This window comes from Bombina bombina, chromosome 3 (genome assembly GCF_027579735.1).
Source record: "Bombina bombina isolate aBomBom1 chromosome 3, aBomBom1.pri, whole genome shotgun sequence".
NCBI classification, from domain to species: domain Eukaryota; kingdom Metazoa; phylum Chordata; class Amphibia; order Anura; family Bombinatoridae; genus Bombina; species Bombina bombina.
Genome location: NC_069501.1, coordinates 1,084,773,686 through 1,084,788,541, shown reverse-complemented (window position 1 = coordinate 1,084,788,541; position 14,856 = coordinate 1,084,773,686). Strand labels below are relative to the sequence as shown.

The 14,856-nt window shown below is 42.0% G+C and overlaps 1 protein-coding gene across 1 annotated transcript in view; it reads right to left on the bottom strand.

The window, feature by feature from the left end:
• The window catches only part of WDFY2 (WD repeat and FYVE domain containing 2), a 336,435-nt gene that overhangs the window by 58,970 nt on the left and 262,609 nt on the right, over positions 1 to 14,856 (bottom strand). The window contains exon 9 of the mRNA XM_053708379.1: positions 6,660 to 6,761. Coding sequence (XP_053564354.1) covers positions 6,660 to 6,761 — 102 coding nt within the window. The remainder of the gene's footprint in view (positions 1 to 6,659; positions 6,762 to 14,856) is intronic.

The window sequence follows — 14,856 nt, the reverse complement described above, 5'->3', positions numbered from 1 at the left end:
GATGAGAACAGCCAGTGGATCTTAGTTACGTCTGCTAAGATCATAGAAAACGCAGGCAGATTCTTCTTCTAATGCTGCCTGAGAATAAACAGCACACTCCGGTGCCATTTAAAATAACAAACTTTTGATTGTAGAAATAAACTAAGTTACAAAACACCACAGACCTCTCACAGCGACCTATCTAGTTAGGCTGCAAGAGAATGACTGAATATGACATGTGAGGGGAGGAGCTATGTAGCAGCTCTGCTGGGTGATCCTCTTGCAGCTTCCTGTTAGGAAGAGATATATTCCATAAGTAATGGATGACCCGTGGACTGACTACACTTAACAAGAGAAATCAGGGTATAAATAGTGCCCGAAGATGATTACATTTAGGTCCGCCCATCGAAAATACAGACGGGAGCCGTGGACTTTCCTCCCCACGATGGAAATAAAATTATTAGGTAAGCATAATTTATGTTTTCAATCTAAAGGGGAGGAGAGTCCACGGCTTTATTCATTACTGTTGGGAAACATATACCCAAGCTCTAGAGTACACTGAATGAAACCGGGAGGGTAAAAGGCGGACCCTAATCTGAGGGCACCACAGCCTGCAAAGCCTTTCTCCCAAAAACAGCTTCCGCAGAAGCAAAAACGTCAAATTTGTAAAACCTTGTAAAAGTGTGTAAGGATGATCAGGTAGCCGCCTTACAAACTTGTTCCATAGAGGACTCATTCTTGAAGGCCCAAGACGAAGCCACAGCTCAAGTTGAATGAGCAGTGATCCTCTGAGGAGGCTTATGTCCCACTGTCTCATAGGCCAAGCGAATCAAGCTCCTCAACCAAAAGGACAAAGAAGTAGAAGAGGCTTTCTGCCCCTTGCGCTTCCCTGAATACACAACATAAAGAGATGTAGACTGTCTGAAATCCTTTGTAGCCTAAAGATAGAACTTTAAGGCACGAACCACATCCAGGTTATGAAGTAACCTCTCTTTAGAAGAAGAAGGGTTAGGACCTAAAGAAGGTACAACTATTTCCTGATTGATGTTACAGTTAGACACCACCTTGGGAAGAAATCCCAAACCAGCGTGAAGCACAGCCTTATCCGCATGAAAAACCAGATAAGGATGCTCAAATTGCAAGGCAGCCAGTTCAGATACTCTGCGTGCCGATACAATGGCAAACAGGAAGAGAACCTTTCAGGACAGAATCTTAATGTCAATGGAATGCATAGGCTCAAACGTAACCTTCTGCAACACCTTAAGGACCAAGTTTAAGCTCCATGGGGAGCAGACTGTCTAAAGACAGGCCTGAGTCTAAACAGAGCCTGAACAAAAGATTGGATGTCAGGAAGCTCAGCTAGTCTCCTATGCAACAAGACTGATAATGCCAAAATCTGTCCTTTTAAGGAACTGGTGGCAAGACCCTTCTATAAACCTTCTTGGAGAAAGGACAGAATCCTGGATACCTTTACCTTATGCCAAGGATATCCATGCTTCTCACACCAAGACAAGTAAGTCCTCCACACCTTATGGTACATGCGACGAGTGACTGGCTTCCTCGCCTAAATTAGAGTATCAATCACACTTTCAGAAAAGCCTCTCGTGGCCAAGACTATGCGTTCAATCTCCACGCAGTCAGCCTCAGAGAATCGAGATTTTGATGTTGAAAAGGACCCTGTTCCAGCAGATCCCTGCGACAGGGTAACCTCCACGGCGGAGAGGCCGACATCCCCACCAGATCCGCAAACAACGTCCTCGGCTACGATGGAGCAATCAGAATGGCCGAAGCTCGCTCCTGTTTGATGCGTGCCACTACACAAGGTAGAAGTGGTAATGGTGGAAAAATGTAAGCTAGGCTGAACCCCCAAGGCACCGCTAAGGCATCTATCAGCTCTGCCTGGGGATCCCTGGACCTCGACCCGTATCGGGGTAGCTTGCAATTGCGTCTGGACGCCATGAGATCTATCTCTGGCGATCCCCACCTGAGACAAATCTCTACAAACACTTCGGGGTGAAGAGACCATTCCCCCGGATGGAAGAATTGCATGCTGAGAAAGTCTGCTTCCCAGTTGTCTACACCTGGAATGTGAATAGCTGAGAGCGAGCAGCTGTGGGACTCCGCCCTCTCCAACATCCAAGACACCTCCCTCATGGCTAGGGAGCTCCTCGTACCCCCCTGATGGTTGATGTAAGCCACTAAGGTAAAGTTGTCGGTCTGGAATCTGATGAAACTGAATGACCCCAGAGGAGGCCATGCCTTCAGAGCATTGTAGATTGCTCGAAGTCCCAGAATATTTATCAGAAGGAGAGACTCCTCCCGGGACCATTTTCCTTGTGCCATCCTGTCACCCCAAACAGCTCCCCATCCTGCCAGACTCACGTCCGTGGTCACAATCTCCAGGACGGTCTCAAGAAGGATGTACCAATGGACAGTTGCTCCGGACGGATCCACCAAGAGAGGGAGATCCGAGTCCGAGCATCCATGGATATCTGCTGTGATAGATCTGAATGATCACCGTTCCACTGTCTCAACATGCACAATTGAAGAGGTCTGAGATGGAACCTGGCGAATGAAATGACGTCCATGCTGGAAACCACGAGTCCGATCACCTCCATACATTGAGCAACCGAGGGGCTTGAGGGCAAGGCAAGAGGACGCAATCTTCCTGCAACGATGGTCTGTGAGAAATATTTTCATGGACATAGAGTCTATTATCGTGCCCAGGAACACCACCCTGTTGCTGGGAACCCTTTCCTGAGTTTATCTACCAACCATGAGATTGGAGCAAAAGAAGAAGTGCCCTCGAATGATCCTCTACGAGGCTGAATGACGGCGCCTGGACTAGGATGTTGTCCAGATAGGGCGCCACAGCAATGCCTCTGGATCTGGCCACTGCAAGTAGCGCCCCCAGAACCTTCGTGACTCTTGGGGATGTCGCCAGACCAAAAGGAAGGGCCACAAACTGGAAGTGTTGGTCAAGAAACGCAAATCTTAGGAACTTGAAGTGGTCCCTGTGAATTGGCACATGAAGGTAAGCGTCCTTCAAGTCTATAGTTGTCATGAACTGTCCCTCTTGAACTAGGGGCAGAATAGATCTGATAGTTTCCATTTTGAACGATAGAACACTCAGAAACTTGTTTAAAACATTAGGTCCAGAATCGGGCGGAACGTGCCCTCCTTCTTTGAAACCACAAAAAGATTTGAAAAGTACCCTAGACCCCTTTCTGCTTGGGGTACTGGTACCATAACATCGAGAGAGGAGAGATCCCTCACACACTCTAGAAAGGCCTCTCTCTTTTATGTTCTTGATGGGATCTTAACCCTATCCTGTAACCCTGGGCAACAACTTCCAGAACCCAAGGGTCCTAAACGTCCTGCAACCAGGCTTCTGAGAAGAGATAATCTGCCCCCTACTTGGTCCGGAGACCGGTCAGGAGCCGCCCCTTCATGCCGATTTTGTCTTGGCGGGCTTCTTGCTCTGCTTAGACTTGTTCCAAGAATGAGCCGGCTTCCAAGTTCCCTTGGACTGGTCCGCTTTCGCGGCAGGCTGCTGGCGCTGGGCCTTGTCCGCACGAAAGGGTTGAAAAGTAGATCCTTTAGTCTTAGCCTTTTTATCCTGCGGTAGGAAAGCTCCCTTGCCTCCCGTAACCATGGGTATGATCGAATCCAATCCTGGACTGAAAAGAATCTTTCCTTGAAAAGGCAGGGACAGCAGCCTCGACTTAGATGTCATGTCCGCAGACCAAAACTTTAGCCAAAATGGAAAAACCTGACACCTTAGCGTTCAGGCGAATAATTTGCATATTGGCATCACTGATGAAAGAATTGGCGACCTTTAGCGCCTTAATCTTATCCTGTATCTCGTCAATGGAAGTCTCCCCCTCGACCATTTCATACAGGAATTCACACCAATATGTCGCAGCTCCAGCAACCACTGCTACCGCAGCTGCCGGGTGAAAAACAAACCCTGTGTGTTGAAACATCTGCCTTAACATGTTTTCCAACTTTTTATCCATGGGCTCTTTAAAAGATGAACTATCCTCGAGGGGAATAGTTGTCCGTTTCGCGAGCGTGGAGATAGCACCATCCACCTTAGGGACAGTACCCCACAGCTCAAGCTGAGAGTCCGGAACGGGGAACAGTTTCTTAAAGGAAGAACCTAATCGCTCCCATTCATTCTTAATAATATTAGCCATCTTAACAGGAACCGGGAAGGCCTGAGGCGCCACCCTGTCCTCAAATACCTTATCAAGCTTAGGAATCGCAGGTTCCTCTGGAAACTTTGGTTCCAGAACCTCCAGAGTAGCAAGCACTTGCTTCAGCAAGAAGCGCAAATTCTCTATCCTAAACCTTAGATGACACTGACTTCAACCCAGAAGGGTCCTCCTCCGAGTCGGAGTGGACCTCGTCATCGTATAACACCTCTGATATTTCCATAGGCATAGACAACCCCTGGGCCGGGCCGCCATGATACGCCCTATGTTTGCGAATAGTAGAACGTGGTAAGGCATGGATCACTTTTGATACCGCCGTTTGCAATTGATCCGCAAAATCTGACGGCCAACGAATCTCTCCCACAGGAGTAATAGTTGGACCCTGGGGTGCTGCATGTGAAATTGGAGATGAATGCAGGGAACGCACCTCACGGGACAGGGAACCCTCAGAGGTGGACGGCTCAGTAGTACTAGACAACTGTTTACTTTTATATGTTGTAACTTTATTAAGGAATGTGGAACATAGTTGAGCAGGCTGTTCTACCAGAACCTCCTCACAATAAACACAGGAATGAGACCTTGTTAAAGAGGGAGAACCCTCTAACGCGTCAGAGTTCTCCATAGCTTGCGCTTTTAGTACGGACTAGATTTACTTAATAAATAGGCACCTTTATAACCTCCAATGGCCGGGGCACTTACCACCTCCTATGACCCGGACTACAGAAACCTTTTCGTCTCCTGCGCTGCTGATCAACAGAGGAAGAGAGATAGCCACACCCGGTCACATGGAATGCCTGGCAGGAACGCCTCTGCACTAAGGAGAAAAACCCTCCAAAAAAGGGCTGCGCAATACTCCCGTAAGTAACCTGAAAGTTCCACACATTGCCAGAGCCTCATCTCGCACGTAACGCAGCAATGACACAATAAACAATATCATGTATAAACCCCCCGTTCAATAATCCCCTTTCCAGGAATATTAAGGCTTGATTCTTTAAAGATAAAAGGCGTCACACTGTGACCCTGTCTTCAGTGATATCATTATGTAATAAAAAATGAAACGATCTTACCAGAATCTATGCCGTGGAACAGGAACACGTGTGACAGGTTAGTAGCCTCGCTCCTGACATGGACTTGAGTGCAGAAAGCAGGCAGCGAAACTCGTCAGCGCTGATTGCTTGTGGAGCTGTTAATATGAGTCGGGATGGTTTCACAGAAAGACTCTCCCTGCATCTCCGGACTAACTTTCGCCCATGCTCTCACAGAGGCTGACAGAACTACTTAAAACTCCAGTCCCAATGTGAAGAGTACTTTCCTCCATAAGAGACTACACCGTTCTTCGGCACTTCTCTGCCATCCTCCTGTGACGAAAGGGAAAGAATGACTGGGGGATGAGGGAAGTGGGGGATGTATTTAAGCCTTTGGCTGGGATGTCTTTGCCTCCTCCTGGTGGTCAGGTTCTTAATTCCCAACAGTAATGAAAAAAGCCGTGGACTCTCCTCCCCTTTAGATGGAAATCTTTCTGAGGCACGTATATATACGTATATGCATTTTGTGATTGATTTATGGCTATCACATGATGCAATGGTCTTATAATGAATTCCACTCCACTTACAAGCATCTAAGCAGTTTAGATAATCTCTAATCTGAGCAATGTCAACTCCTTCAAGATAAGAGCAAACCTTCACATATCTACTGATGTCATGGGTCTAGAAGGGGGAAATAACATTAGCAAATACATCACAGGGACAGTTTGGCTCTAAACATTGAGGAACTGCCACCACTCAGAGTCTAGCTTGGGATAAGAGAAACCATTGAATAAAAAACAAATGGCTAGCACTTTTTCATATGAAATGCTTTAATGCATAATGTGGCTTTCCATGGCTAAACATCTCTTCCTGAGACAATCCATTCTATAGCTTAGTGTCAAACAAATACAATAAACTCCAAATTTGTTGCCATGGCATGCCAGACAATATTCCACATTACATAAATATGTATTTAGATACAATAATCATATTTGATTCACAATGATCTTTCTTTGTCTGTAGTCTCTCTTGAGACTTAAACTCAAATTATCACAAAATTAAAGATGTATAAGTCTGAAAGCAGTATTTCTATTTTTCTGTTAAAATAAAGAGATGTTTATACTTCTGTTTTGTGCGTAGTATGTAAATAGCTGATATCTTGTAGATTTTTTTTTTTTAATCTATGTATTAAAATAAATTACAACAAAAAAAAAAAGTCTGAAAAAATATTTCTAACATGCCAAAACTATAATCAGTCTTCCAAAAAAGTGTTTTAGTGGCTTAGCAACATTCTGACTCACATGCTTGTGACAAGATTCAGCCTGTCTAGTCTGGCTATTACTTAATGGTTATTTTCCTTTAACCATCTTCTGTTGTTTATGAGCTAAAATGCATTGGGACACAATAAAAACTTGAAATCTATGCACACAAGGTATACCTGTCTGAGGCCTATCTTTTTGCTGTCCCACATCTGTTTGAAGTTCCAGAAGAAAGGCTGGTCACACTTCTGACAAGAATCACTATCCAACCACTCTGGGGTCTGCAAAACAACACTCTTCAGATTAAATTAAGAACATTTTCATCTCACAAAATGTAACATCCGCTCATACATGCGTTAAAAAGCCAGGGTGTGAGGATATTACAGCTTAAACATAATCAGCTGAGTGCTTATGGCACTTCAAAACAAAATCATCTCATTTTATCAACACAGTAGGCTTGAGATGCCTACTTCCACATTGGTATAATTTACATAATAAATTTGGCAGTGGACAGTATGGGATCCACATAATGATTCCTGGTCACATACGGTCAGTGAAGCTTTATACCAGACAACTGAATGACAAACATAAGGAGTCAGTCTGAAGAACAAACATTGGTAGGTTCCATTTGTTTTAAAATTGCATGGCCACAATATTTAAAGTTCAAATATTTTCATTATAGACAACTGAACTGCTACAGATTTAGGAAATCTCTACATTTACTGGTGGAAACATATATTGCTCGTTTTTATCCATAAATCTTCAGGAAATGTTTTGGACCTATATAGTGCTTTCATTAGGGCCAAGATTTCAGTAACTATGCAGTCAATATAAGAATGTTGAAATCATGAGACTCAGCAGATTAGGTTCCAGCTGCCATTTCCATGTTATTTTAACAGATATGTTTATGAAGTCTAAGTACCACATCTTACAAGGTATGACAAGGATTACTGTGGATTCTTACTATTTGAGATTATGGTACATTCTTTTTAGGAAGATATAAACCAGACTGATTTTTATATAAAAGGCATTTCTTCAATTAAAGTCACCTAAAGGATAAATGTATATGTTGTAACTTTCTGCAATGTATTGCAAACATACACTTTGGGGGTGATTTATCAAGCTGATACGTGCCCCTGCCTGCTGCAGCTCGCCTCTGGCGGGCTGAATTCCCCTGGCGGAATCCAGCATTGCACACAAGCACTATTTTGCACTTGCGTGCAATCCCGCCCCCTGCCCGCTCACAGCCAATCACGCGCGGGCAGTAGCTGTCAATCCCCCCCGGTCGGACCAGACCGCCGAGATTGAAATTCGCCACCTAAGAGGTGGCGAAAGGGTAGGGAAGCAGCCGTCCGATGACCGCTGCTTGTTAAATACAGCGTGCAGGTTCTCTTGTGAGAACCTGCAGTTGTAGGCAGGCAAAGTCTGCCGAAAGGGATTGATAAATCGCCCCCTTTATAGCTGCAGTCACAGGTTCAGCAAAGGAACTATTGCTCTCAACGGGTGCTTGTTTACCTGTGCTCCTCAGCTGTCTCTCTCCTGCAGAGCTTCTTATTAGCCCTAGAATGCAAAAACCTGTACTTTACAAGTAACTGGCATTAAAGCAGAACCATGGGAGGGCCGTATGGCATCTGATAGGCTGTACTGTCCCTTAAAAAAAAAACACATTAAGAAAAGCTTAGAGAAAGAGGTAGCCAAGGACAGCAGGTAAACAAGCATGCATGGATTCAAAACAATTCTTCTGCTGAATTTGTGACTATTGAAGATATTAAAGGAACATGCCACCCAAAATTAACTTTCATGATTCAGAGAAAGCATATTTATTTTTAAACTACTTCCAATTTACTTCTGTTATCCATTTTGCTTTATTCTCTTGGTATCCTTTCTTGAAGCAGCAGAAATGCACTGCTGGAAGCTAATTGAACACTTTGGTAAGCCAATCACAAGCGTTGTGTGTACAGTCACCAATCAGCTATCTCCCAGCCCATGAGACTACCTAGGAATGCTTTTAAACTAAGGACACCAAGAGAACAAATCAAATGAGATAAAAGAAGTAAATCGAAAAGTTGTTTAAAAATTGTACCCTCTATCTAAATCATGAAAGAAACATTTTGGGTTTAATGTGCCTTTAAGTAGACTTACTACAATGTTTGCAATACATTGCAGAAGTGTATTATATTTTGAGCGCCTTTAATGATCCGGTCAAAGCACAGCTAAAGGCAACAATGAATATCTGTATGGAAGCCGTGACCTTTGCTTCAGGTATATTTATTTTCTAAAGCGGGTTTATGAAAGAAACAAAACTGCTGGTAGGACTTGTGCCAGGGAGATTTCAGCCCAGTTTATTTTTTTCCCCACACTATAGAATAATGTGATATCTATTAGAGTCATTCCAGCTCCAAATACACCCCCTGGCATTCTCAGGTTGTATATCATAGGGAACAAGGAAACGCTGCACTCTCTTGGTGAAAACGTATTTATTAGGTGAGCAGCAGAGTTTTAGGGCAGCCGCCCCTTTGTCAAGCTAAACAGATTGTATGCTCATTATAAGCATTTTCTAGACTATGGCTCAGCCTGTTTGCCTCTTTTTCTCTCTTTTTTTTAAATGCAGGTATCAGTGTTTTTTGCCTACATTGTCTTCTTAAATTAACATGGCAAATTATTTATACTATCTTTATATTATTTTGGCTGTTTACACTTAATTACCATTTTATATATTAGCAACTATGTGTTTGCTTTTTTCAAGTGAAATCATCTTTAGTCACTAGACATAGTGGAGTTACAGAATAAAGCTACTACAGAAGAAGCACTATCACACTTGGCAGTGTGACTGTATTGGTTTGGTAGTATAGTCAGTGAACCCGGTAGTGGAGCAGCCTCTCAATGCCTCTCTTAAGCCTTGCAAGTATTCTATTCTCTTCCAAAAGACAGATAAGTTGAGTTTTGCTAAGGTTACTCTATGATGTGGGGGGTGTCTGGCCATCTACTTCTGATCATGCCACAAGAGGCTGAGGGTTCAGGTGTAAAACTGCTATGGAGAAGTTGAGAATGCTTTCAGTTTCAGAAGAATCCTTGCCTCTAAGACGGTGTCCTGGGGAGCAGCCTTATTGAGTCAGTAAGCTGAGCCGCTGTTGAATAGCTCAGCCTGTTTCATATAGCATTATAAAGAAAAAATAAAATAGCGCTAGAGTAAATAACTCCTAACCCTCTTCCTCAGACTATCTCCTTCCTAGATAGTAGCATGTATAGAAGAGAAAAAAGAGGGGAAGAAGAAGAGGCGCTAAAAAGAGCACTAGGAGTTCATGATCTATAGAGGGATGTGTAGGGTATGTGTCAATAGGTTTCTCTTTGCCTATTCTTTACTTCAGTTACCATTCAATATTACAGTCCTTATAAGAATCAATCTAATATAGAAAAATGAGTGTAGAAAACTAGAGAGTAATATCCTACAACAATTTATTATGTAACATCAAAAATTCCACAATAAAAATACACAGTACGATGCGCTCCTTCAAAAGAATAAAAACATAAAAATTAATAAAAAACAAAGGCCCAGATTACGAGTTTTGCGTTAGAGGCTATGCGGTGCTAACGAGCAGTTTTCTCTCACCGCTCACTTACATGCAGCGCTGGTATTACGAGTTTTCAGAAACCCGGCGTTAAAAGACAAAAAGTGAGCGTTGAGCAAAATTTTGCTCATTACCGTACTCTAATACCAGCGCTGTTTAAAGTCAGCGGTGAGCTGGTCGTACGTGCTTGTGCACGATTTCCCCATAGGAATCAACAGGGAGAGCCGGCTGAAAAAAAAGTCTAACACCTGCAAAAACCTAACACCCACTAACTTAAATATAATTTAAATAAATCTAAATAAATATTCCTATCATTAAATAAATTATTCCTATTTAAAACTAAATACTTAGCTATAAAATAAACACTAAGCTAGCTACAATATAACTAATAGTTACATTGTAGCTAGCTTAGGGTTTATTTTTATTTTACAGGCAAGTTAGTATTTATTTAAACTAGATAGGATAGTTATTAACTATTTAATAACTACGGAATAGAAACATAAAGGAGCACCGGCTGCTGGTTATATGATTAAAAAGTCTTTACTTTATTTCACCTTAAGATTAAAAATCCTTATTAAGGCACAAACATGAAAAATATATACAAGGGTTGGTCAGCAGGTAGCAACTGACATGTTTCGGCTCAAAAGCCGTAATCATATGCTGCTACCTGTCACAATAAAAATTACACTTTTAAAAGCAACAGACCATTCCTATTGGATATTCATTGATTAACTAATCCTTAACATATGTTTCACTCTAGGTGCTATAGTGGCTGTAAGTTAACCCTATCTATTTCCTAGTCTCTAACCTGTGGGGATAGCTTTAAAGAACAACAATAATAGTATATGCTAACCAATTGACATATTAACAGTTCTCAATGTATCTCTAGATGCGTTTGTCCTTATGTTTAACTTCCACTTATATATATTCCACAATGTTAATTTGTACAGTTCTATAAATAAATAATACATTTGTTTGATTCTATAATAATCATATTAGCCCTATCATTGTGGACTAGTATCCCGAGTATTATGCTCCTATACTAATGTGAACTTTTCAACCTTTTAATATATATTGTTTAGATCAGTGGCTTTTATCATCTACTACTAATATAGCCATGTAATAACAATTACTTCACATTAGTATATACACTACCTAGCTAAAATAAATACAAAAGTACCTGTAAAATAAAACCTAACCTAAGTTACACTAACACCTAACACTACACTATAATAAATAAATTAACTAAATTAAATAGAATTAGCTAAATTAAATTAACTAAAGTACAAAAAAACAAACAAACACTAAATTACAGAAAATAATAAACAAATTACAGATATTTAAACTAATTGCACCTAATCTAATAGCCCTATTAAAATAAAAAAAGCCCCCCCCCCCCCAAAAAAAAAACCCCACCTAAACTAAACTACCAATATCCCTTAAAAGGGCCTTTCTGCGGGGCATTGCATCAAAATAATCAGCTCTTTTACCTGTAAAAAAAAAATACAAACAACCCCCCCAACAGTAAAACCCACCACCCACACAACCAACCCCTCAAATAAAATACTATCTAAAAAAACCTAAGTTCCCCATTGCCCTGAAAAGGGCATTTGGATGGGCATTGCCCTTAAAAGGGCAGTTAGCTCTTTTGCAGGCCCAGGCCCAGGCCCAAAGTCCCTAACCTAAAAATAAAACCCACCCAATGTCTTCTTAACTGCCAGTGCCAGTAATCGCAATGTATCAGATGCCAGTAATAACAATGTATCAGAAGTATGCAAGTTAATATATTTCTTTACAAACAAGCTATTGGTAGCTCAAATTAGCTGGTTTCTTAGAAATGTTCATCCAGGTTAAGATAATACAATCCAGACCGTGTCTGACAGGTACTCTCATCCTTAGTAGAGGACTGCTGTATCCGGTCTTTATGAACGTTCCTTTAGACCTCCCAACGATATCTACCACATTCTCTCTCAGTGGTTTCGATATTTACCTGGGGAAAAGAAAGATTCTGGCAGGTAAGCTTACCCTCTGCCTTGCAAATCCGTCGGACCTCTGCACGCTCGTCGGCAGTGAGGGCTAGTGTTAATGACGTCACACTCCCTAGCCGTGTTTCTTTGTAACTTGATAAAGCCAGAACACCTGGTGAAACGCGTTGATGAGAGTGTGACCTGTTTAGCATCAGAAAGAAATTGTCTGTTTATACTGAAGAACGTCTCTCTTTAGAAGGATCTACTGAGGTGACAGTTGCCTGCGTACATTCAGTACTCAAGTGCAGGTGTCAGCCGCATACAGCGATCATCGAGAATAACTTGCGCAAGTTACGAAGAAACACGGCTAAGGAGTGTGACGTCATTAACACTCGCCCTCACTGCCGACGGGCGTGCAGAGGTCCGACGGATTTGCAAGGCAGAGGGTAAAGCTTACCTGCCAGAATCTTTCTTTTCCCTAGGCAAATATCGAAACCACTGAGAGAGGATGTGGTAGATATCGTTGGGAGGTCTAAAGGAACGTTCATAAAGACCGAATACAGCAGTCCTCTACTAAGGGTAAGAGTACCTGTCAGACACGGTTTGGATTGTATTATCTTAACCTGGATGAACATTTCTACGAAACCAGCTAATTTGAGCTACCAATAGCTTGTTTGTAAATACAATATATTAACTTGCATACTTCTGATACATTATTATTACTGGCATCTGATACATTGCGATTACTGGCACTTATCAAAAGAAAGTACTGCTGAAGTTAAGAAGACATTGCTACATTTATAATTAAGGGGATATTACTACTATTGCAGTTAAAGAGACACTACCACTATTTTAAAAAGAAGAAGTGATTACCACACTCCCTAATATTGGATAAGTGCTGCAATTTACTGTTTGAGTCTGGACTTTAACATGCTAAAAATAACAATCTCCAAAGTCTATATACAGCCCAATACGCACATTAATGGGCAAAGTCTTATGCTATTCCTTAAAAAACAAAAAACAAAATTTATGCTTACCTGATAAATTTATTTCTCTTGTGGTGTATCCAGTCCACGGGTTCATCCATTACTTGTGGGATATTCTCCTTCCCAACAGGAAGCTGCAAGAGGACACCCACAGCAGAGCTGTCTATATAGCTCCTCCCCTAACTGCCACCCCCAGTCATTCGACCAAAGAGAAGCAAGAAAAAAAGGAGAAACTATAGGGTGCAGTGGTGATTGTAGTTTAAAAATAAAAAAACAAAAAACACCTGCCTTAAAATGACAAGGCGGGCCGTGGACTGGATACACCACAAGAGAAATACATTTATCAGGTAAGCATAAATTTTGTTTTCTCTTGTAAGCTGTATCCAGTCCACGGGTTCATCCATTACTTGTGGGATACCAATACCAAAAGCTTTAGGAAACGGATGAAGGGAGGGACAAGGCAGGAACTTAAACGGAAGGCACCACTGCCTGTAAGACCTTTCTCCCAAAAATAGCCTCCGAAGAAGCAAAAGTATCAAATTTATAAAATTTAGAAAAGGTATGAAGCGAAGACCAAGTCGCCGCCTTACAAATCTGTTCAACAGAGGCCTCATGTTTAAAAGCCCATGTGGAAGCTACTGCTCTAGTAGAATGAGCTGTAATTCTTTCAGGAGGCTGCTGGCCAGCAGTCTCATAAGCTAAGCGTATTATACTTCTTAGCCAAAAAGAAAGAGAAGTTGTCCAGAGTAGACCACAAACAAAGCAGATGTTTGACGAAAATCCTTCGTAGCTTGTAAATTAAACTTTAAAGCACGAACCACATCAAGATTGTGTAATAGACGTTCCTTCTTTGAAGAAGGATTAGGACATAGTGAAGGAACAACAATCTCCTGATTGATATTCTTATTAGATACCACCTTAGGAAGAAACCCAGGTTTGGTACGTAAAACTACCTTATCTGCATGGAAAATCAGATAAGGGGAATCACATTGTAAAGCAGATAACTCCGAAACTCTTTGAGCCAAGGAGATAGCTACTAAAAACAGAACTTTCCAAGATAAAAGCTTAATATCTATGGAATGCAAAGGTTCAAACGGAACCCCTTGAAGAACTTTAAGAACTAAATTTAAACTCCATGGCGGAGCAACAGGTTTAAACACAGGCTTGATTCTAACTAAAGCCTGACAAAACGCCTGAACGTCTGGAACCTCAGCCAGACGTTTGTGCAATATAGACAGAGCAGAAATCTGTCCCTTTAAAGAACTAGCTGACAAACCCTTCTCCAATCGTTCTTGGAGAAAAGATAATATCCTAGGAATCCTGACCTTACTCCATGAGTAACCCTTGGATTCACACCAATGAAGATATTTACACCATATCTTATGATAGATTTTCCTGGTGACAGGCTTTCGAGCCTGAATTAAGGTATCAATGACCGATTCGGAAAAACCACGCTTTGATAGAATAAAGCGTTCAATCTCCAAGCAGTCAGACGTAGAGAAATTAGATTTGGATGTTTGAAGGGACCTTGAAGTAGAAGGTCCTGCCTTAGCGGCAGAGTCCATGGTGGAAAGGATGACATGTCCACCAGATCTGCATACCAAGTCCTGTGTGGCCACGCAGGGGCTATCAAGATCACTGAAGCTCTCTCCTGCTTGATCTTGGCAATCAGACGAGGGAGCAGAGGAAACGGTGGAAACACATAAGCCAGGCTGAAGGACCAGGGCGCTGCTAGAGCATCTATCAGCGCTGCCTTGGGAACCCTGGACCTGGACCCGTAACAAGGAAGCTTGGCGTTCTGACGAGATGCCATGAGATCCAGTTCTGGTTTGCCCCAAAGTTGGATCAACTGGG